The sequence below is a fragment of the Bombyx mandarina genome, chromosome 16 (assembly GCF_030267445.1).
Source record: "Bombyx mandarina strain Sakado chromosome 16, ASM3026744v2".
In the NCBI taxonomy this organism is placed as follows: Eukaryota; Metazoa; Arthropoda; class Insecta; order Lepidoptera; family Bombycidae; genus Bombyx; species Bombyx mandarina.
In genome coordinates this window covers 1,752,322-1,778,620 of record NC_143222.1, presented here as the reverse complement: position 1 = coordinate 1,778,620, position 26,299 = coordinate 1,752,322, and the positions used below count along the sequence as shown (strand labels likewise).

At 37.3% G+C, this 26,299-nt stretch overlaps 1 protein-coding gene across 2 annotated transcripts in view; it reads right to left on the bottom strand.

Moving 5' to 3' along the window:
* Positions 1-26,299, bottom strand: part of Smr (nuclear receptor corepressor smrter) — a 172,027-nt gene that overhangs the window by 65,876 nt on the left and 79,852 nt on the right. Inside the window, exon 3 of one of the 2 annotated variants that reach the window (XM_089733833.1) lies at positions 19,760-20,466. The exons of the other annotated variant lie outside the window; for it this stretch is intronic. Coding sequence (XP_089589959.1) covers positions 19,760-19,809 — 50 coding nt within the window. The 5' untranslated portion in view covers positions 19,810-20,466. The remainder of the gene's footprint in view (positions 1-19,759; positions 20,467-26,299) is intronic. 2 annotated transcript variants of the gene reach the window in all.

Below are 26,299 nucleotides of genomic sequence, written 5' to 3'. Positions count from 1 at the left end.
ATATGGAGTGAAATGAAATGAAATGAGATGAGATTATGTGGGATGAAAAATGTAAAATGATGGTCATTTATTTACTGAGATTTTTTCAGTGAATTTTTTGGAGGATCCCGGGAAGTTACGTCCGGCGGCTTTGTTTCACAACAATATTTCACGTCAAAACTTACAATGTTATTATAATTCTTTTGTGACGTCACAAATAATGATAATATTGATATAGGAACGGCCATCGCTTGTAAGCTGCGCATCGCGAGCCACACAGGTCTTACGACAGTATAAAATTAGCATTAATTTAATTTATTTTTGCTAAAAAAAACTTTCCGAAAGTAATACAAAGGCACCGCAAATTCATTGTTTTCGTTAATCATTTTTTTATTGCTCAATTAATTCCGCTTTTGTTTGCTGAATAATTTTAGGTTTTAGTGCATGTTATAAGTTCTTGTATATTCGGTAAGACTAAGGACACACACTCCATAAATTTGTGTAACCGAAATACACGTCAAATATAAGTTTTTTATTTATTTATTGCTTAGATAGGGTGAACGAGCTCACAGCCCACCTGGTGTTAAGTGGTTACTGGAGCTCATAGACATCTACAACGTAAATGCGCCACCCACCTCGAGATATAAGTTCTAAGGTCTCAGTATAGTTACAACGGCTGCCCCACCCTTCAAACCGAAACGTATTACTACTTCACGGCAGGAATAGGCCGGAATAGAAATAGTGCGGACTCACAAGAGGTCCTATCACCAGTAAGTTGATTTTAAACTAACTTCATGTTTAGCTAGTGACTTGAAATTTAATAGCTTAGAAACTGATGATACTGAAAGAAAATGCGGAACCAGCAACAACTTTTTTTTACTTAATAATTCTTTTTTTTAAATTACAAGTTTATCGTATCGGACTATATTCAAAGTTCTAGAGAACTCTGTGCTCGGGTTACAAACACAGCATTGAACCGAACAATCACCAACACCTTAGTCGTGTACCGAAACACGACCATAACTCAATGTAACAGTCGACAATTTCCATAAAAACCACATTACACCGCCACATATGACGGCCTGCGAAGATTTATATTTATTACCAGAGCCTACAACAACATTATACATAAATAACTTAGTCAGTTGTACTTTAAAAAACAAAGAAAATAATGCATAATAATGGAAGTTTTTGGTAGGAAATCAGAGATAGGTACGATAGAAATAAATGAAAGTTCCAATTGATCAATTGATTCGGAGGAGAGAAAAAAACAACGGAAGAAGGCGACCGGAAATGGCGTATAGTGTTACCAATTCTATGAAATCGCGACCAGAAATACAAGAATAAATAATTCTTAATTCTCTCGATCATCTGCTGCAAATGAATCACGCTACTGCTGTGACTAAGACCTGAGTCATCGCCTTAAGTTACGGATCCGTTTGCCATTAAATTTGGCATTTAAAAATGTAACAGCAGATTTTATTCAAAAGCCGTACATACGTTGTGTAGACTATGTATTTGAATGTATGTTGTGAATAGTTCTTTAATGTGTAAAGATATTATTATGAGGAAGCACTAATTTCGGTTTATAACTCTTAAGTTGTAAATCACGATTAGTTTTGTACGTAAACATGATTAATTTTTGGCGCTGGTAAAAGAATACTCTTAAAGAGTAAAGATCTTGTTTTTTGTGTGGGACAGAGAATTTTGTGAGGCTGGAAAGGTAGGTAGCGCTATCCTGCCTCGGTGGAGTCTTGAAAGGGTAGATCAGCAGACATCATAGACAACAATCGAGACCTTCGTTATGTCTCGAAATAAGAGGCACTTACGATGAAACTCTAGATCAAGGGTTCCCAAACTTATTTTGTCTACTGCCCACTTTGAGGATAAAATATTTTTTAGTTACAAACCACTATAACGAGACCTCAGTCGGTGTTTAAGAGTCCTCCTAGATGAAATTACAAATCGCCTCCCAAGCCTCTGCACAACGCCCCACTTTAGGCCTGCAACACCCACAAGGGGGCGTTATCGCCCACTATGGGAAAGGCTGTCCTAGATGGACGGACACGTTTGCCCATTGACGGCTATGAAAGTGGTCTAAATATTTTTGCATTGAATAGAGCCACCTGTTTTCAAACTTTAATGGAATACTGCTTCGCAATAGTACGAGATGGGACGGTACCCTAACTATGGTATTTTATAATCATCTTCTATGTAGGATCGGTCCTATTTTTTATAACGCATGAATCTGTAATACAAAAAATTAAAACATTCCACGGATCAACAATCCAAATCAGGATTTTATTTGTGTATTGTATTTATAATTATTAAAAAAACCAAATAGCGGAAGGGGGAACTTGATCGACGTTCCTTTCACAACTGCACATCACCGCCATTTGCAATATCAGTTCAGTACGGTTTGTGTGCTTCGATGGAACAGTACCTTGTAGGTTTCACTAAAAAATATCAAACATTTTTTGCAGGCGAGTTTATTTAAAATTGAAACCGATTGAAGATAAACTTTTTCTTTTTAGAACAGATTACAAAAGGTATATAAAGAATAAAAAGGGTGTTTTATAATAATTAAAAGTTGTATTTAAATATTTAAAAATATTAACGGTGAACTATCCGTCCAATAACAAAAATCACCCGTAAAAATCACCGACAGGGTACCAGTATGGTGGCAAAAAAAAATCTGAAGTACCAACTGTATACGGTTTTTAGCGAATCCAATACATAATATATGGGAACGCATCGATTATGAAAATATAATTGTACCAACATTATAATATTAGTTTTTTTCTATTTAACTACTAGTCGCCTCGTGGGATTTTCTGGTTTCGCTCTAACTGGTACGCGAGTACTTCACGGAGCTTTTAACTAGCAGGCGAGTAGTTCCCGGTGCTTAGCTAACGTAACGTTGCTATAACGCTAGCCCTAGCAAAAGCAGTACTTCGCTGAATCTACCACCGGATCGGAATCGCGGCCCACTGAGAATATCCAGCGATATAGGTGATAATGTCCAAGATACTCTCATAATAAAGCATCGAAAAAATTATCTATGCCTGATATTAAATTGAATACAATAACTGTCGAGATAAAATTTGTAGGTCATCACTCTAATATTCGTGTCTGTGTAAAATCGATAAGGCCTCTGGGGTGGCCTCGCGAGTTCAATAAACCCTTGTGACGGTTTTTACTGGAACTGAACGAATAATTTATGTTTGTAGGAAATGAGAATAGTCCCTTTGACGGGCAAAGAGGACTCCAACATGGACTATTAGATTTTAAGAATATGTCATAGCGTCCAAGAATCATTAAGAAGAGAGAAGCTCATTCAAAGCCGGAACAATCATATGTGTATTTATTATGTGTTTCAATAAAGTATACAAGGTAGCATTTTCCATTTGTCTCGTAACTATACTTGAGACCTTAGAACTTATATCTCAAGTTGGGTGGCGCTTTTGCGGTTTTTTTTATATATTTTTTTATTGCCCTTGTAGGCAGACGAGCATACGGCCCACCTGATGGTGAGTGGTTACCGTCGCCCATGGACTTCAGCAATGCCAGGGACAGAGCCAAGCCGCTGCCTACCGCAAACTTGCGTTATAGATGTCTATGGGCTCCAGTAACCACTTAATACCAGGTGGGCTGTGAGCGCGTCCATCCATCTAAGCAATAAAAAAAAACATATTTAAGAGCTGAAATTGAAACTAATTTCTAACCTTCACTAGATACCACCAGTCCACACAGCTAAGCAATAAAAAAAAAATCGTGTACAAGGACTATTTCATCTAAGGAGGATCAATTAAGTTTTGTAGGTAACATCTAAACTATAATATTAACACAAAACTAGGATACTATCTATATATTAATACGTGAAGCAAAAACTTTGTATCCCTTTTTACGAAAATTGCGCGGACGGAGGAGTATGAAATTTTCCACACTTATAGAGAATATAGAGAAGAAGTGCCCAATGCTAATATTTTTTTAAAATAATGCATAAAAGATACATTAAATCAATAAAGAAAACATTACACACACTACGTACCATGTATTTGACGCACACACGCATGCATACTATTTATTGTCACACTTTTGTTCTTGACGTCTGTGGTCAAATTGAGAATAGATTAAATATTGTTTGTCTTTATTAATATTTTCTTACAGTGTAGCCTTGGCGAAGTTTGTGATTATAGAAGTATAAAATACAATCATAATAGTGTACCACCTTATTATACAATTTCAATTAATTATAATCGAATTTCGACTACTGCGGGACCTCTAGTAACATTAACATGGCTGACTTCTACGAATATTTCAAGAGAAATGACGTAAGCACAAATTCGAACGATTTTGTCAAAGAACAAACAACTTTTAAACATTTACTCTGTACTAGAGACTCGAGCCGTGTGACCTTCGCTCGCGACCGGCTGGCAACAGCGTAACGTAAAATTCTATACTCATAACTACAGCGATCGAATGAACTAAACATAGATATACGCGTGTATAGCTTTAGCACGATGACCCGCGCCACCCGCCGCCATTCCATGACGCATCACAGACCCGTGCACAGAACGTCTTTACCGCCAACATTTGCAATCAAAACCAAACTCTATCATTATAGACTTAGAGCGTATATTGCTGTGTTTAGTTGTCTAAGTTGCGGTTCGTTCGCTCGGCGTGAGCGCGGGAAAGCGTTCATTGTGTTTTTATTTTTGTTCGAGAGGCGCAGTCGGACACAAGTGCAGGGTTCCGAGAAACGTTTCTAAAACAGACATGGCAGTCGGTTGGATGCGAATCGCAGCTGTGGGCCGGTCGTAATACGCTGCACTAGCGCTCGACGCCTTCTTATTTGACTCGCTCAGAGTTCAGCTGCAACATGGCGCTTGTTTGATAGTAACAACGTTCTGTGAAAGGGCCAATTTGTTTCCTTTGATGTTCAATACGTTGCTTCCTTGATAATTCGATAGGTTTTTTTTGTTTTGTGACTGTAGACATTTATATTGATACTATCTGACCCGGCAGACTTCGTAGTGCCTCAATCGATAAATGAAAGAAAACAAAAGCAATCCGTCCGACGGAGGACACATCAAAGGAAAAACAAAATTGTTCTTTTTATTTAATACCGAGCATTTTCATATTAATCTACCTTTTAAACCTTCTCTGGACTTCCACAAATAATTCAAGACCAAAGTTAGCCAAATCGGTCCAGCCGTTCTCGAGTTCATTTTTATATATTTATATAGATATTGATATAAACCACTTTAGTCTTTACTAATTAATGTACAGATTAGTTTTTTTTTTGTCAAGCAAGGTCATGGTCAGAATGGCCGGCGCCTTAAATAATTAAAAAATAATCGTTCCTTCATTGAGAAAATCGTTCGTAAATACGTATTATGTCATAGGCGACTCCTACGTGTAAGCCGCCATTTATTAAGTACACCGGACGTTTTATGATCTTGCCCGTTAGTATACACGGATCCTTCGAACTATTACTGTAACTGTTGACTATTATTCCTTTTAGTACCTAGTATACTATAACGAGTCTACTGTGATACGTAAGGTTCAGCGTTTAGTGCAGTCTGGCTTATTTCAAAGAACGGTGACATATCAGTTTGTTATTTAATTTTAGAACGATGTATCGGTGTGCTTAGTGAGAGTTTTTTTACGTTCTCGATAGCGTAAAAGTTAGCTCATATTTGTGTATGGAATGGGATCGTCTGCTTACGTTTGCCGCTAGAGGCGCTGTTCCAATTGCGTACAAAATTGTGAAAATTGGGTTAACTTTTACGCTATCGAGAAAGTAAAAAAACTCGCACTAAGCATACGGATCGCGTCCGTAACCGGCGTTGGTTTATGTATCTACATATCAAAACACAATTACGCAACACTTAATTATCATTGAATGGAATCAACACGTCATTCTGTAAATTTCGAAGTAGGTCTCATGAAAACTGGGTTCTTCGAATATATTAGTTTTTTTTAAGTTATCAATGGCTGTAGAGGGTCGCGCGGGTGGGTGGTGGTACCTACCTATTTTTGGCCCTGCCTATTTCTGCCTGAAGCAGTAATATGTTTCGGTTTGAGGCGTAAAACAATGTTGTTTTACTATAAAAATTACAGAACTCATGTCTTAAGGTGGGTGGCGGCGTTTACATTGTTGATGTCCATGGGCTCTTAACACCAGATGGGCGGTGAGCTTGTCCAACCAGTTAAGCAATAAAATACTAACGCATTTTGACAATTTACTTCATTATTTCTTTAACGAGTGAAATGTAACATTTATATCAACAATATTATTAGACAAGAAGGGAACTTAACGTTAGAAGCCAATTAATGAGTTTGTTTTTTGATTACAAAGATAAAAATCGTTTACTATTGACACGGTAATTACAATTTAAAATAAAAAGTTTCGTGAACATCTAGAATAATGAAGTCAGACAGACTATATTATTATCTTGTTTACGTATCGTTCACGTCACTTTGACCTCATCCCGTTGGAGTACAGTTACAAAAGGACAGTTAGTTACATTCAGATATATATGAACACGGGCTGGTTCACTTCCTGTAAAGAATTTGAAAGTCAATTGGATCGGGCATAGCGCTGTTTTTACATAGTTAACGGTTTTGTTTAAATGCAATAATGATACGAAATAGTGATTTATTACTGGTGGTAGGACCTCTTGTGAGTCCGCATGGGTAGGTATCACCACCCTGCCTATTTCAGCCGTGAAGCAGTAATGCGTTTCGGTTTGAAGGGTGGGGCAGCCATTGTAACTGTACTGAGACCTTAGAACTTATATCTCAAGGTGCGTGGCGCATTTACGTTGTAGATGTCTATGAGCTCCAGTAACCACTTAACACCAGGTGGGCTGTGAGCTCGTCCACTCATCTAAGTAATAAAAAATAAAATAAATAAATAAAAAGTCAACAACAACAACTATTGTCCCGGCTTACTAAAATAGTTTTTATGTTTTATATGCGGGGGACCGAATTGTGTCGGATACCACGGATCCGGTCTCGGTGATTTTAGGCCTCTCAAGCACCGGTCACCGTCAAGCCATAGACACAGCCCACTGAGTTTCTCGCCGGATCTACTCAGTAGGTCGCGATTCCGTTCCGAAATAGACAGGGTTTCGGTACATAATACACTCTACCACAATTTGGGAAATACATACTTAGTTTATAGCTACAGATAAAAAAAGTACCGTCTTAGAGGTGTATAGGGATTTCGAAAGTTCCAAAAGTGAGTTTTACACGGACTTGTAAAGGATGTTGATAAAAAAATTCTGGGCCCACCGATACTGTGTCTTTTCTCTCACCCAGAGGCGAAAAATACCAGGAATTCGTTCGACTACGTTACAAAGAATTTGTGAAATCCTATTATAGTAAACCTAACAGAACATACCTCGGATACAAAGCGTCTACCTTACTCTACAAAGAGAACGAACGTAAGTGCAAATTTGTTAGTCGCTAGAATGAATACAATACACTTTTAGGATGGTTGTTGTTGAGATTATTTTATATATTAGTCTGTTTACTATATCTTTATGATAATATTCATTTAAATACCAAAACGAATAAAAACATATATTAAGATAAGTTTTAAAGAAGATAAAAACATAGATTAAAATGGAGAATCAAAATGACTAGCACAAATTTAAAAAAATATAGAAATTAAGTTAAGATAAGAATATTTAAATTAAATTTGCGAAGAGAAAATATGTTAAAGTGTATTCCGTGACAGAATTCAGCTCTGACTGTTAGCGCTTATTAAATGTTCAATATATTATGTATTCTTAATTACGTAGGTTACCGTAGTGGTCGAGCGAGATGCGTTTTGCAAGTTAGTTTTGCACTTTTGTTTCTCTCGTTACATAAAAAATAACAAACTATAAAAATATTCATCATCATTCTCCTGCCCTTCACCTAGTCACTTTGGGGTCGATGCAATAAGTTTTCTCCTTCCATACTACTCTATCATATATTATCATTTCTTCGCTCACTCCTCTCTTACACATATCGTCTTTCACGCAATTCATCCATTTCTTCTTAGGTCTACCTCTTCCTCCATAGCCTTCCACATTCATAGTTAACACTCTCTTACCAACCTCATTTTCATTTCGTCTCATCACATGTCCATACCATCCCATACGCGCACTTCTCAACTTCTCTGTCACAGGTGCCACTTTCGGACCTCCTCTAACATATCCATTCCGTATTCTATCCATTCTCGTGACTCCACACATCCATGGTAACATTTGTATCTCTGCTGCATTCAATCGCCTTTCATCAGCCATTCCGTTATCTGTCAAGCCGTTATCTGTCAAACATTCCGTCATCACTTTTTTTTTGGTAGGTTTACTAATCCCTAGTCAATTAACATATTAGTCATAGATGGACAATGACAATAAACCTGCATTATTTCATGCGTCATAATACATTAGTTATACGTGCCTCATTCCACACTAGCACGGAAACTTCCTTCAACTTTCTCTTGCCTCTTCTAAATTATACATGGCGGAATTTTTGTTTTCAATTCAACATTGTATTCTAAGAATATTGGGTTTTTGATACGCTGAATTAGCTTCTTTATCTTTTATCGTAAGAAAATTAGTTTTCCTGCTCTAGCGGCTTCTAATATCGGGCTTCTAATACACTCATTTGAATACGCATTTTATTTATTTTAAAGTTTTTGAACACACCAGTTGTTTAGTTTGTTTGACAATCGTCTTCTTTTGCGAGACCATTATCGCTAACCTAGTGCTTGAAATTAAATAAAATAGTTTTCTTATTTACAGAAGATTCTGAATCAGAAGATACTCTCCGATTTTTTTTTTTAAATAAAGCACGTATCTTCACTATTAATTAAATGAAACGGACCTAAATAATAACTGCCAGACAGACAGAAAGAACTTGTTGCGGTTAAAAAAAAATGAATTTCATGCACCTAACGCATGTTGAAACGCGCCACGTACATGTATTAATCAAGAGTCTTTCCCGACCGACAACTTTCTAATTTTATCATCAGTTTCTCCCGTCTCAAACTCGCACAATGTTACGAAATTAATTGGGAAATACAACAAAAAATATTTATACGCATTTACATGCGATCGATTCGATGCAATCTTAACGAATATTTTTCGAAAATTTTATAGCACTTTAAATCAAATGTTAGGATATTTGTTTTAGGATAATGTTGCATTGAGGATATTAACAAAAAATCCATTACTAATGTTTAGTTTATCGCTATAGTCGGGAGAAAATCGTCATCCCTTAAATAAATTATGCAGTTAAGGGACCTACCTATAGATAGCATTTAGTGATACTGATACTGATAAGATTACTGGTGGTAGGACCTCTTTTGAGACCGCACGGGTTCACCACCACCCCGCGTACTTCTGCCGTGAAGCAGTAATGCGTTTCGGTTTGAAGGGTGGGGTAGCCGTTGTAACTCTACTGAAATCCTAAATCTTATATCTCAAGATGGATGGCGCATTTACTTTGTAGATGTCTATGGGCTCCAGTAACCACTTAACACCAGGTGGGCTGTAAGCTCGTATCCAGGTACCCATCTAAGCAACAATAAAAAAATTAAAAACAAATAACACATGAGCTTGTTGCTAACATTTATTGTAATATGTAACGAATGTACAATTTTCAAAATGGAACGGATGACTGCTTCGGGGTAGAAATAGGCAGAACGGTGGTACACACCCATGCGGGAATACCACACCACACGTAAATTATCTAGGCTTTTCTGGTTTTTTCATCTAATTAAGTCTAACTACCTAACTAACCTCCACATGAACGAACGAAGCAAAAATCATCATTAGGAAGTGAATACCCGTGATATTCGATAAATCCGTATATGCCGTCATTCAATTCGCTGATAAATTAGCAGTGTTTTCTGGGTGGGAGAGAAAATAAAATACTGCGCCTGGACAAGTCCGCGTTAAAAACTTATGAGAACAGAAGAAAAGGGAGCCGAGGGATACAGCAGTTAGTAAGATTATGACCCTGCGTAGAACCAGAGTAGAGTTCTATTTTCATAACTTATCTATACTTCTATACTAATATTATAAAGAGGAAAGATTTGTTTGTTTGTTTGTATTGAATAGGCTCCGAAACTACTCAACCGATTTGAAAAATTCTTTCACTGTTTGGAAGCTACACTATTCCCGAGTGACATAGGTTATAAGCTTTTTTGAAAAAAAATAGGGATCCTTACTAAAACTCGAATAATGTAACCTGAGGTGTAAAAAAATTACCTAAAATATTCTTTACATCGCGTGCCCTGCGAAAACTATTGTAGACAGAATAAAATAATGTACTACGACTTTGTAGAACACATTATTTACAAAAAGTGTCGGGACAACATATGTCTAACCATTATAGTTATGCCGCAATAAGTATTCCTTTATTTAAAAAAATAAAACGACAAATATCGTTGAAATTTTTGTTAAAGACCCAAGCGAATCCGGAGCGGGCGGCTAATCTATATATAATAGAACATTAGGAGTACAGTTTAAAAATCAAAAGGCATTTCTGTTTTCATTTTATCTGTTTTGGAATAACCTGGAGCACGAAAAATTCACACAGCTTAATGCTAATTAGATATATTAAACTTATGCTAATTTATTCGAAAACCCTCCGTGTCACTACACACTTTAAGTATTTTTTCCAGACTGACTTACAGCACCTGGCGAGATGGCGCGGGATTTAGTACGTTCAATTAGGCAAAAGCGGGACGGCAACAACTAGTTACATTCACAAACCAAGTGACATGTATTTTTGGACGACATATATTTGGAAATACAGAATACTGTAGTAAAAATATATAAAATGAAACAAAAGAAGTTTTTTACATTTTACGTCAATCTAAACATTAATCACATGACGTCATGTTGTCAGCTTGTCGTTTATTGTAGCCCCAAATGACGTCACATGTTTGCGTGGGCATTTGGTTAAAAAAATATGTTCGTATGCCTATTTCATTTGTATTTTCCTTAACATAACAAGGTAATCAGAATAACACAAAGGCCTGTTTTCATTTAATTATATAGTGTTTTACTTAACTTTATAAATAATAACAGTAATAACCCAGTATTTTCTTTGGTCTCAGCGAATTGTAGGCACAATTATAAGTTACTTTTACGGTTCAATCTAGTATTTTTCGCTGTCTCTGTGTTGTTTCCAACATTTCGAATATTAGTTTCCGTGGTTCATGGACGACCGGACACGTGTTTATTGTTCGTCGACGTATTTTGATTTTTGTGCAACTACCGTCTTATTTTAAGGGATTGTATTATTTATCGTGATATAAAATTATTTATAAATTAAATTAAACGGTTAAAGTCTATAATATTGTAACATAAGCCTGGAAGGCCGGCTATCCTCGACCCACGCTGGTTCTGGGTCCAGCGAGGTATTCCGTAAGATAGCTCACTCTAACCGGCGCCATCTAGGCGGGCTTCGGACAGCCTGCCGACCGAGAGGGCTGGTGGTCGTGGCGCCGACGACCGCCGGTCCGGCGTCCCGAGGGGGAGGGTGATGGGAGAGATGTGCTCCGCACTAAACGCTTCACTCTGCCCCCTTGCCTTTTCATGAGTTCTGTCTCATGCGAGGCTCGGACGTGGGTTGTTGAGCGACAGGAGGTTTTAGTCGGTTCGACTCCGACATACCCCGCCCTCCATCCCCAGTGGAGGGCGGAAGTCCGGCTATGTCCTCCTGACCAAAACAAAAAAAAAAGCCTGAATTATTATTAGAACCAAAATGATTTCCACGATGACACTATATTTCACAAAATTGCAAAATTACGAAACCTCCCACCGTAATAACAATCATTTGGTTCAATGTAATGATATTCTGCCGGTGGTTACCTGACTTAGGTATGCAAACGAGGACGTCGGCATGTGGCGGACAACACAGGAAGCTCGTGCAATGCCCGGCCAGTTCCAACTGACGACGCCGCAACAACCAATTATTAAAATACGCACTTTTACTTTTGAAGTGTTCGTTTTTTAATCTGCCGTTTGTGAATAGGTAGATTAGTGAATAGGTATGGGCGAACTTACCGACTTGGAAATAAAGGGATTTTAGATTTCACGTTTTTTTTTCTTTTTTTTATTACTTAAATGGGTGGACGAGCTCACAGCCTACCTGTTGTTAAGTGATTACTGGAGCCCATAGATATTTACAACATAAATGCGCCACCCATCTTGAGATATAAGTTCTAAGGTCTCAGTATAGTTACAACGGCTGCCCCACCCTTCAAACCGAAACGCATTACTGTTTTACGGCAGAAATAGGCAGGGTGGTGGTACCTACCCGCGCGGACTCACAAGAGGTCCTACCACCAGTAATTACGCAAATTATAATTTTGCGGGTTTGATTTTTATTACACGATGTTATTCCTTCACCGTGGAAGTCAATCGTGAACATTTGTTAAGTACGTATTTCACTAGAAAAATTGGTACCCGCCTGCGGGATTCGAACACCGTTGCATCGCTAGATACGAATGCACTGGACGCCTTATCCTTTAGGCCACGACGACTTCAAAATAAATAGATACCAAAAACACGATTCGATCAATCGTTCGTACGATTTCCGAAGTTTCAACAAGCCATTAACGGAATGCGGTCGGCTGTGACTACCAAGACTGCGGTGTTCTGTCCTTATTTGAAAATTATTAATTAAAATAATATATACAGGTGGGGGAGGAAAGTCCTCGAATGGAGGCCACTGATGGGTACCAGGAGCGTGGGGCGTCCTCCAACCCGGTGGACCGACAACTTAGTGCGCACGGCGGGAAGTAGCTGGATGCAGAAGGCGGAGGACCGCATTCTGTGGAAGGCATTGGGGAAGGCCTATGTCCAGCAGTGGGCAGATAAAGGCTGATGATGATAATCATACAGGTTACTTAATAGTTACATTAGGAGCTTATTAAAGTAATCAACTGCCGTGTTTATTTATCAACCGGTAGATACTAAATATTGGCGTTCAGTTTTTCCAATTTCACCTTGACTTAACTAGAGGAATTCTAAGCTACTATTCATGTCTTGGTGGTTCCCTGCAATGCAATTCTTTGACCTTATGAGCTTTACGCATCCGGCAAACATTGTGTGATGAAGATTTGTTTGCTCTTTGACTGGGCGTTTATCTATACTAATATTATAAAGAGAAAAGATTTGTTTGTTTGTTTGTATTGAATAGGCTCCGAAACTACTGAACCGATTTAAACATTTCTTTCACTGTTGGAAAGCTACACTATCCCCAGGTGACATAGGCTATATTTATATATTTTTTTTAAAAATTAGGGATCCTTGCTGAAACTCCAATAATGTAACCCAATGTGTAAAAAAATTACCTAAAATTCTTTACATCGCGTGCGCTACTTCCTAAGCGAAGCCGGGGCGGGCTGCTAGTTATCTATATGCATAAGTATATTTTTAAACGTATCTATGTATGTTTGTCAGTCTCTGGTACCCATATTTATTTACCGGAAATTGCAACGATATCGAAATTCCCTACAAAGCATGGGTTTTACGCAATTAAGACAGACCATTCATGAAGTGTTGTGTTTGTGGGTTTTTATTTATTGTAATTAAAACAGCAGTGAACGTAATTCGGACTAAACGAATTTATGTAAGAGGGAACCATCCAAAATTCCCGTGTTCATTATATTTCGTCGCACTACCGCCGCGGAGTTGCGACACGCTCTCGCATACCCGCCATGCATTTCCGAAGCGCAGCCGGCAATGTCATTGACCTTGTCGGACTAACACGCTTACTGAACTGATACGACGTCACATGTCATTTTAATAAATCAAATAAATGCTTGTTCTCGCTGTATCTCGTATTACAATGCAAGACATTGCGCAAGTATTTTCTTTTAATTACGTTTAAGTTTAATTTAAGTATGTTTTTGTGTTTTCAACACACCTAACATAGGTGTATATTAATACGTGAAGCAAAAATGTTGTATCCCTTTTTACGAAAATTGCGCGGACGGAGGAGTATGAAATTTTCCACACTTATAGAGAATATAGAGAAGAAGTGCACAATGCTAATTTTTTTTTTAAATAATGCATAAAATATACATTAATTAAATAAAAAAAACATTACACACACTAGATACCGTGGATTTGACGCACACACGCATGCATACTATTTATTGTCAAACTTTTGTTCTTGACATCTGTTGTCAAATTGAGAATAGATTAAATATTGTTTGTCTTTGTTAATATTTTTTATGTAGTCTTGGCGAAATTTGTGATTATAAAAGTATAAAATACAATCATAATAGTGTACAAACTTACAATTCCAATTAATTATAGTCGAATTTCGACTACTGCGGGACCTTTAGTACGGTATTATAATTCGAGGGGCAAAAGGCTATATGGTTTAAATTTGGTTGAGCGTAATTTCTTTAGACACTGTGAAGTAGATTACACTCTGCTGAAATCGAGGAGTTGCGAATTTGCTTGAAGCGTTTTATTCATTTTTCGCGTAGGTCTCTTTGTCTGGGTGGCTATCATCTATTTATGTATTTTATTTATTTATTGCTTATGTGCATGGTGGAGCTCACAGCCCACCTGGTGTTAAGTGGTTACTGGAGCCCATAGACATCTACAACGTAAATGCGCCATCCGCCTTGAGATATAAGTTCTAAGGGTCTCAGTATAGTTACAACGGCTGCCCCACCCTTCAAACAGAAACGCATTACTGCTTCACGGCAGAAATAGGCAGGGTAGTGGTACCTACCCGCGGGGACTCACAAGAGGTCCTGCCACCAGTAATATATTTAAACGTATATAATAAGTATGTATGACAGTATCTAATATCCATAACACAGGGAATTCTAATTTGGGATCGGATGACCGTGCGTAATCCGTTCCCAGTTAGTTAGTTAATTACGAGCTCGTAAATAAATAATATTATAGACGTTTTGATTATAAATATAGTTAGACATTTGAACGTTCTCTATAAGACACTAAATCTATTCATAACGCAATATTATTGTACCAAATTGGTTCTGAATTGGTCAAATGTGTCATCAATTTAGGCCAAGGAGCAGTGAGAGGATATTCAATGACACTTTATATCATGACAGATGACAGACAGCGGCCCTGACGTCGTGTCGGTTGACGTGACGTCGCTTTTTTTTCTTTCTTTCTTATAGAATCATCTAGTACAAGTTATTTTGCAACTTGATACACGTATTGTTATGTAATTGATACTATAATGTGATTAATAATATAATAACCTAACCCATAGACACAGACCACTGAATTTCTCGCCGGATCTTCTCAGTGGGTCGCGATACAGATCCGGCGGTAGATTCTGCGAAGCTCTGCTCTCGCTAGAACTAGTGTTACCAAATTCTTTAAGTTTGAGCTCACCTACCTGTCCGCGAGAAGCTGGAACAGCCTTAGATTACCAGCAAATAAGTAGGGAAAAAACAAAAAAGATACAATAACTAATACATGAGCAATATTTGTACTGGAATATAGTCAGTCTTTTGTTTTCAAATCTGACAACACCAATTAATCATTATGAATCGAAAACATACCGTCATCGGACTCAATACTCTTCTTTGTCATATGCGATCATTACACACTGGCAACGCCAAAGCGATTCTTCAGCAATGCCGATTTTCCCACAAACAACAAATTCTCAATTCCAGATTTACCAACGAAAAGTAATTTACATTGTTGTTGTTGATAAATTTAATCAATAAGATATGGCGGTGATAACTATCGATACATTTTTACGTTGCTAATTTGATAAGCTCGTATATTAAGGTAGTTGCCGTGCGAGTGTAGATAGATAAGTAGGATTGGTAAGAATGGAACGTATAAAAAGAGTATGGAACGGAGCGTTAAGATGTGGAGTGAGAGAAAACGGTAAGAAAAGGAAAAGAGAATGACAGACAAATTGACAGAGAAAAGGAAGATGGCGAAGACGATTGAATGAGAAAGACGTAAAAAAGATGTCAGATAATTTTTAATTATTATAATACAGAAGATTTGAGAGAGAACAATAAAAGTTCTAAAAAAAAAGAGTCTTAGTCTTATTCTAGTCTAGTCTAGTCTAGAGTCTACACTGGTTTTATTTCATGTGTCACGGTCCCAATTCTACAGACATTTAAATTCGTTTAATCTATTTCAAGATATATTTATTGTCTATACGCTCTTAAAGCGTTCATCGGACTTTGAAACTCACAATGGATGCTAGAACTTCAAAGATGTTTCTGTCATAGTACCTACCACGATACGTGTCGCCTGTAGTTTAGTTAATATACGAGTGTGTTCTATTCACTTAGTAATGGTCGCAGTGGAGCGTTGCATGGTTTCACTACTTTAAAATTTGTTGTCTATTGATCAGTAAATGCGGGTGCGTGGCCTAGCTTTTTCAATCCAGTTCCTACTACATCCTACTTACCAATGCTGATACTGAAATCACTAACAATAACTTTTTGTTTTATCGTAAGCAAGATTAGAGCGAAGTTATAAAATCGTTGTATCTCTCATCTGTCCTTCGTGAAGTCAGTGTAAGTGATCTTCAAAGATACCGTTATATACAAACACTAGCAAGCTAATAAAAGCATTTTCAGATGTATGTTTGTCCTCTATGCGGTCCTAAGCGATCCTGATAGAAGTTGTTGTCGCCATTCCAACGCTCCTATCATAGTATTACTATTAAGCGCCAACAGGCGCGCGCGTTTTGTTTCATAAATCAATGAGTTTTATTAAATCAGCGACGCTCTCGACAGCACAGTGTGACCGTGTTTTAGCAATACGCAATTCGATATTTTCGCGAACCTAAATAACTACGGACTTAGCTTCGAACGAGCAACAAGAGCGCAGAGTTAATAAAATATAGAAAGTCCGGATGCGAATTTAATTATAATAAAAAAAACATTAATCTGAAACTGCATTTTGTAAACGTCGGTTTTCATTTAATTAAAACGAATGACAATAAAGCACTTGAGATGAATGTACCGAGGTCGTCCGGGCGGTCGTTGCGACCTTCGTAGAATCAAGACTGAAGGTCACCTCTGACGATCACACAGAAGGATACGGACTTTAAGTTTTTATTTCACGTTTTTTTTGTTTTTTCTTTTTACCTTTACTTCTCTATTTTAAGTCTGGTGTACCGCGAGTTATGTCTCCTCGTTTTGAACTTCGAATTGTTACAAAACGCTAATTGATTGCTTCAGCAGTTTTGCAGTCGGGATTCGGTTCCTAGTTGAAGTGATATTTGTTTGCATTAGCAGTGTCAATCTAGTTAAGGGTTGTCCAGACAACGGCCCGTGGCTTGTTTTAATCGGAACATGGTTTTGGATGTAAATAGTTTGGATAATAGAACTCTTTGTTAAAACATATAATTAATATTTCGTATAATTTTTCATTATTCTTGTAACATTCCATTCACATGACATCATTTTAAAGTAAAGCTATCTTTTATTATTATTAGGGGAATTCCCGGAAAGTGTTTAGTGAAAATTTTGTTTGTTGGTTGGTTGTAGCTTTTGTAGTAAATTTAATTAGCCCGTAAACATATTATGTAGCTTGGACAACCCTGATCTGAGTGTTGCTTCGTGTATGACAGGTGCGTTTACTAGATTCATTGCAAGAAGAAAATCTTAATTTAGAGTACTAGTTACCTATTCATACAAGGACCGAATTTCAGCGAAACTCAACTGTTAGATTATTTTTTCATTATATCAATATTATTAATTGATAAAACACAAAAAACAAACAAAAAAAACAAAATCTTTTTGATAGACCGTGAACTAAATTGAACTTATGCTTTGCTTTGCTTGATTTGACTTTGATCCTATCGCTAGCCCACAGGCATAACCCACTGAGTTTCTCGCCGGATCTTCTCAGTGAGTCGCGATTCCGATCCGGTGGTAGATTCAGCGAAGCACTGCTCTTGCTGGGGCCAGTGTTAGATTATACTGGCAGATAACTGGAATACCATCTTAGGCTACCAGCGAATCGGTAAGGAAAAAAGACCCGGTCGCTACCATACCCAGGATCGCCAGGCTAAGATTTTCTGAAAATTTTATCGTAACCTGTCAAGCCGTTTTGGAGCCTATAGAGAATATACACACCTACATTGTCAATTATTTATATAGCACGTACTGATTCACATAAAATCATTTCGTTACGCACAAGGTTTTCCTCCGTAACATGACATTAACACCTGACCCTGAATTAATTCATCTCCGCGTGTTACGCAATCAAATTTTTATTCTCTATTTATATTTATATCTTGAATTTTATTGAGTTATCAATGTGATTTTTTTAAGATCCACAGTATTTGTAGCTTGATTAATAATAGGAATAGAATGTACCTTATCTGATTATGTAAGATCGAAGACTGTTACTGCTTCCCTAACCTCTGTGGTAGTACTAGTAATAATATCCGCATCAGTAAGTATCTAATCCCATAGTTCCCTTAGACTCATTAAACATATTACACGAATTTCCCTCGGAACTTCCATCTTCTGAACATTTGAATATATTTTAGCAATTAGCCCAGACTGGTTAGTAGTAGTAATGAGAAAATTTGGATGAAAATGAAGACCTAGTGAAACCAGTGGTCGAAACATTTGAGAGTGGACTGGAGTGCCCAGGGCAAAGCAGTCATTCGCGGAGGGTCACAAACCAACGAAGCTGTGGCTATGGAGAGGCGTTGCAATGCGGAAGAGAGATATATACAACGGATTTTTCTGCAATATAATTGATACTCATTCCATTTAGTCTGCTATGAAAGGTCGAGCACACTTCACTTGACGTGGTGAATAACTATTTGGTGACCTTGAGAATCAGTGCTCGATAGAAAGGACCATATTTGCGGAGTCTTACCGTGAGATCTATCATAAGACCCAGGACACAATTCGTGCGTTGCAAAAATAATATCTGAGAACCGATTATGGTTAAGCGAGACTGCTGAATGCCGTGGCGATGAGCTGTGTTCCGGTAGAATGACAAGCAGGAGATGAGGCATAACGGAATCATCTCAAGCAATTCCTCAGAGCACATCCTAATCAATGTGGCAATCCAGGGAACTTGAAACTTGCGTTTAATATACGGGCGAATGCGTTCCGAAATGATGATAAATTTACTTTTTTATGGATACTGTAAGTACCTAAGAGCTTGTTAGCATCTACTGGACGACGAGGAAGTAAACCAAAACTGACAACTGCTTGCAAGACCTAATGACTATTGGATAAATATGGGAGACTACTGCGATCAATGAAATTCGGGAAAATAAACGACCGAACTTTATTACACAACCAATGTTGGATCTAACATTAAGAACATGTTCAACTAGAAACTAAGAATAGTCCTGTAACTAGTAATCGGGTTGGTATGTTAGGAAGTGTAGCCATGTGCGCTCTGTCAGCTGTCTTTGTGGACACGCATTGATGTTCCCAGACTACACGTATGCGGTCCTGCGAATGATGTCCACGTCCTCAACTCAACCCTGTCTATATACGAAACGGAACTTCGCTTGTAATATACCGATGATAAACATTCATTACAAAAACAAAGAAAACATAGGATCTGCAGATAGCAATAACCACGTTATCTGTGTACTTGTGTGTGTACACGTGCAAACAACTGTATTAATGGCAGACTGTCACCAGCGCTGATAGCGAAACACGTCGCGGTGGCCATGCCGGGCCACGCTGTCACATGACTCAGCGCGTCTCAAGCGACCGCAATATACGAAAGCCATAACCAAAAAGTTCCAATACCTCGTAACGATGTCAATCAGCACTTCCCCCGAAGGAGTAGACCACACCATAATACACTAGGACACGAACACTACACTCAGTTACACCTGTGATGTGTACACCATCTCACAAACGGATAAGGACCTCGATACACTGCTTCCCGAATGATAACGCGGCTAAACAAAAAAAAAACCGGGGGTCCTAAGAAGGTCGAATCTGGTTTTTTTTTTGTGGAGAGCTGGCAACGTCGCCCGCCGGACGCGCGTTCGTTTCGCGCGTCGCTCATTGGCCGAGTGTGCTGGCGGCCATCACTGCACGCAGGCCGGTCACCCAATGAAGCCGCGTCCCGCACGCCCCGCCCACATCCTCTCCGCTTGTTGAATGAATTTTACGGCAGTCGTGTACCAGATGTCGAGCCGTTAATACGCGCTCATGCAACAAACATATATGCACGATCGATGTAATTTACGGACGTGACCGAAGTGTCCAGTGCATCTTCGAAAATTTTCAACACGATGAAGTTATTATTCATCGCAGTAAGCAAAAAATATATATATGAAAGTGCCCCTTTTAAATTTTAGTGTTGATACCGCTGTTGCAAAAGCACAATGTAATAGAATGAAGTTTATATTTAAGTCCAGATCTTGATTTATATTATGAAGATAAATTAAAGTCAGTCTTGATTTATTTTCGAGTTCAGAGAATTTAACCACATCGCTGATATTTACCTGAAACAATGAAATATTATCATTAGTCATCAATATTTTAAGTACATACAACATAATCAAATAATTTTAGAAAATTATAAACCAGTGACGCTTTAAAACAATGGAAAATATTTAAAATTCTTCCCACAGACTGTTTCAAAGATATAATTACTCAAAAAAAAAGTGTTTATTTGACACAATAATCATTTTTTACGCTGTTGGCACGGCATGCGACCTCGTGGGTCGCCTTCGATATTTATTTTACAACGGCTACAATGTGCAGCAGCAGAGCTAAGAAATATAATATCGTCGTGACAGTGAAAAGTAGAAAACGGTTACGTAAGCTTTTTTTACGCAGTCACGAAAAAAACGAGTTTAGGAAACGACTTGGTGACTTTATAAAGTTTTTTATTTTATCTGTAGCGTCCGATTTCGTAACTGAGCGTATGGCTACACTGTTTGTTTTTTTTTTTTTTGCATTCTTTAGCCATCTTTGTTCATATATGTTTAGCAATTTTGTTTATAGCCTGATAAGGCCATGTTCTTCTAATGTCAAGACACTAAAAAAACACAATCCAAATAATTATACATTTTCCTTGTTTGTGTGTAGATTAAATTTTTCGTGTACCTACGTACTAGAGATACGAATTACAATACAGAAGGTTTCAAGGTTAATAAAATTCAATTCAATTTTAAATACTTACGAAAATGTCAAGGGCATTTTGATGAATTTTACAACAAGTTATAACATCAATGAAGGAATAATAAATAATATGTTAAGACATAATAATCGATTTTTTTATATGTGCAACTATTAGTGGGTATGACTTATCGAAAACCGACAAAGGGTAATATCGCACTAGTTATTACATTAAAGAAATTTGGCATACTAATTATTAACCAAAACTGTGATACTATTAAAAACTTGCGCCCCAAGTCTCGAACTGTCTATGAGACGCACTAGCTCGTCTCTCCATAGACAGACACCAAAACAAAGTTAATTACGGACTGTATTCTTTATCTACACACGGCCACATCAATCACAAGACTCGAGACAGCCAAATCAAGTTGATTGCTTACACGGTCTATTATTACTGCGTGTGGGTAGATATATTATGTAGGTGTGTAGTTAGTAAGGTACGCGGACGCAGCGACTTCTGCGAGTGTACAGTCGTGAACGGAAAGCCTATAACTGACTATGCGAGTTACCTATCTACATATTAATACGTGAAGCAAAAACTTCGTATCCCTTTTTAAGAAAACTGCGCGGACGGAGGAGTATGAAATTTTCCACACTTATAGAGAATATAGAGAAGAAGTGCACAATGCTAATATTTTTTTTAATAATAACATAAAAGATACATTAAATCAATAAAGAAAACATTACACACACTACCGTGTATTTGACACACACACATATACTCTTTGTTATTGTCAAACTTTTGTTATTGCTTAAAGTCTGTAGTGAAATTGAGAATAGGTTAGTATTGTTTATTTTTAATATTACGAGTATTTGTCTATAGTGTAGTCTTGGCGAAATCTGTAACAATAGGACCATAATAATTTTGAAACTTATAATTTCAATTAATTATAGTCGAATTTCGACTACTACGGGACCACTAGTTAGATATAAATTCATTACATTAACACGTCTCATCTTCAAAAATCGAATAATCTGATTTGTTTTACGTTTAGAAACGACTAGCCGTACTCGCCGGCTTCGCTGGGCATTTAAAATTAACATTATTATTTATTGTTATTATTATTAGGGAGTCCAACACTCATATAAACATTAGCCTATCCATTAAGTACATGTATTTTCTACACGGATACCAAGTTTCAAGTCAATCGGATGCACGGTTCAGTAGTTATAACGGCACATCCCTAAAAACCACTGTAGATTTATATATTAGTATATCTATACTTCTATAGTTTTCTCTCACTCACATCTTAACGCTCCATTCCACACTATTTTCATACATTCCGTTCTTACCAATCCTATAATGTTATTAACATTACAAGATATCGATTTATGGAAAGCGATCAGTTTTAATCATTTCTTCTATTAACCATATCAAGTAGCATTCCATAGTTATGGAAATGATTACGTAATCAACGCAAAATCCAACAGAAACAAAATTATAAATAAATATACGAACATCTCCAGTTTCTAGATGAAATTTCGGTCTAGATATTTTGGCAGAGACGCAAAGCCTTCAAAAGTTAATGTAAGCGAACGACGACTGGCAAATACATCGAGTCAGAGCCAGGAGAGATAAAATCTAAATCCCCGGTCTGCTAAGACTTGAATCTGGGTTGAATGTCGGCCGGATTGTTATTCGAAATATATTTAGATATAACAGATATCCAAAAACTTCTTCATTCTTCCTCACAAATCCATCTAAATATAATACGTGAAGCAAAAACTTTGTATCCCTTTTTACGAAAATTGTGCGGACGGAGGAGTATGAAATTTTCTACACTTATAGAGAATACAGAGAAGAAGTGCACAATGCTAATATTTTTTTTAAATAATGCATAAAAGATACATTAAATCAATAAAGAAAACATTACACACACTACATACCATGTATTTGACGCACACACGCATGCATACTATTTATTGTCAAACTTTTGTTCTTGACGTCTGTTGTCAAATTGAGAATAGATTAAATATTGTTTGTCTTTGTCAATATTTTTTATAGTGTAGTCTTGGCGAAATTTGTGATTATAGAAGTATAAAATAGAATCATAATAGTGTACAAACATACAATTCCAATTATTTATAGTCGAATTTCGACTACTGCGGGACCTCTAAGTCCATCTAAATACACGTAGTCGGATGAGCTACAATTTTACGACTATCATTTCTCGTTAGACTTTTTTTAGTAATCACAGGAAATCAATAAGGATTTCTGAGGACTGATTAAAACAAGAATATGATAACTTTCCCGAGTAATCTGACGTGAAATATTCATGACAAGCCATACTTGACCTAGTTTGGTGACTATTAGTGTATTTTTGTGGATGGCTGATGTAATTTTCAATTTGTTCTGTTCATTCTTAAGGAAATATACGTGACTAATGTTTGAGGACGTTGATAAAATAAATATTATTATTAGTATTTAGCGTAAAGACGTTTTTCGATTTAATTGTTTATTTGAGATAACATTGCAAGCATTGACACTTAACAACGACAGATAGTGGAGTGTTCAGTATGACAAGAAAAAGTATTGCTACTGTCTTAGTGACAGAGGTTTTGACTTTATTATACAGTTCTTTTCGTGATAGACTTCGGACTCAACGTTAGTCAGTCCGAATTATTTCCAATAAAAATCTCAATTTTTGGAGTGAATTTATTGAAAAACATTTGAAATTTTGACCAAAAACCTGACGCTAATACATAGTGAAGCCTTGCGCATAAAAGTTCCAAACGACAACGTCCTGGTCAGTGCGAACCCTGCATCCGAAAATAAATAAACCCTCGAGCCTCCGCCCTAAAATTACCAAACATTAATAACACCATCTTCCTATACTGGTACCCAAAATATTATACAGAGTTGTTACGGAAAGAAAAGGACAATACTATATTTGCCGGTTGCTATATCATCCTATATGTTCCACTAAATGAGCTCGATCAAGCCAACTACAGAATAAAGCAGGCGAGTTTTTCCTCCGTATTTTTCTGGTTCTAAATCAGATAGTATCATCATATCGCTCATGTCTTCGGGCGATACATGATCATTTCCTTCGGATATTCTTCATAAACCAGTTTTATCTGGCATCTAGTTTTATCTAACTGGAAAGTATCACAGAACGCTTTGTGTACGGGTTAGCGTTTTATTTTTTATCGGTACAGTAAATTTAAGGTCACATTTCTCCCCACGAAATTTTCCGAATTCTACACCGTTCATTGTGGAATTTAATAGTTAAAGGTCACGAAAGAAATGACCTTTACAGTTAGTTGAGGTCATTATATCAACATTTACTTTTTCTTAATCATGAACGGTAGGTTGTTTTAATAAGAGACAATTGTCTAAATATGTTTATATCATAATATGGAATATTCGTAACTGGAGCAGTCACATGAAACCGATATCGTCATTCTTTTTTCTTTTTTTTTATTACTTAGATGGATGGACGAGCTCACAGCCCACCTGATGTTAAGCGGTTACTGGAGCCCATAGACATCTACAACGTAAATGCGCCACCCGCCTCGAGATATAAGTTCTAAGGTCTCAGTATAGTTACAACGGCTACCCCACCCTTCGAACCGAAACGCATTACTGCTTTACGGCGGAAATAGGCGGGGTGGTGGTACCTACCCGTGCGGACTCCCAAGAGATTCTACCACCAGTTCTTCACTAAGACAGATAAAAGATGCGTTAGAACTAGAAGCGTCCATTAACACGAGTGAGGCAGACTCCCCTTTATAGTTACTAACTGTTTGAAGGACCGTCAACTGTGTTATTTATTTAAAAAAATTATAAAAACAGCGAGTAGTCATGATCAGACTTGGGAAATGAATATTGTGCTTTTTTACCTACCTATGTTGATAGCCTTGAGAGGCTATATCAGCTTCTCTTTGTCGTGTAGGTGAGCTTACAGGGCTCAAACCGGGTGTGGTGCTAATGCTGACCCTAGCAAGAGCCGTGCTTCGCAGAATCTACCACCGAATCGGAAACGCGACCCACTGAGAAGATCCGGCGATTGTGTTTTACAGTTTTGCTACATAAGTATAAAACAAAAGGCCTAAGTATATTATCATCGACAGCATCAGAAATTACTACCCGTAGCAAGTTGCTCTCAATTGTTCCTAGATATTGTCGATGCTGAGGGCACAAATAACCAGCTACCTAAGGACTTTGTTGCGTTTGGAAGGTTAATACAGCAGTTTTACAATTGCTAATTCAAAATTATGCTATTAATCATTAAACTCTTAACACCGGGCGGTCTGCGTGAGTTCATTCAATCGGTTATGAATTATAAAAATAAAATACTAATATTTTTTTTTTTTATTGCTTAGATGGGTGGACGAGCTCACAGCCCACCTGGTGTTAAGTGGTTACTGGAGCCCATAGACATCCACAACGTAAATGCGCCACCCACCTTGAGATACAAGTTCTAAGGTCTCAAGTATAGTAACGACGGCTGCCCCACCCTTCAAACCGAAACGCATTACTGCTTCACGACAGAAATGGGCAAGGTGGTGGTACCTACCCGCGCGGACCCACAAGAGGTCCTACCACCAGTAAGGACACAATCGTATATTGCGTTAAGGTGTATGTATAATTTTATTACGTAATGCACATGTTGCTAAGTGGTTTCCCGAGCCCGTAGATATCACAAAGTTCATTCCGTCCCCCACATTGAGACATGAGGTTTAAATTGCAATTCTATTTTATCCATAAAAACTAACCCAGATTGCGTGACTGCTTGGCGAGAAATAGGCTAGTACGATTTATTAAATATATATTCTGTACTATAATATCGACGATTGAAAGGCAAACGTGACTAAGCGACAATAACTGCTTTGTACATAAATGATAGGCAATAACCGTATTCGATGCGCAAAAAATATATATTTCTAGGTCTATTAAAATCATTTCAATCCTACAGCTACTAGCTAGATTCTACTACAGCTAGATTCGTTAAAATAAATTTTGTTTTCAGGTATTTCAACTTTAAATTAGTCTACTGTAAAGTTCACGCATTGTCGCTTAGTCACGTTTGCCTTTCAAGCGTCGATATATAAAGCGTTACAAATAAAAATACATAAATATATCATAATATGCAAATTTAGACATCGAAGAAAATTACCCTCTATTTTTAGGCAACTGGTTAGTGATCATAT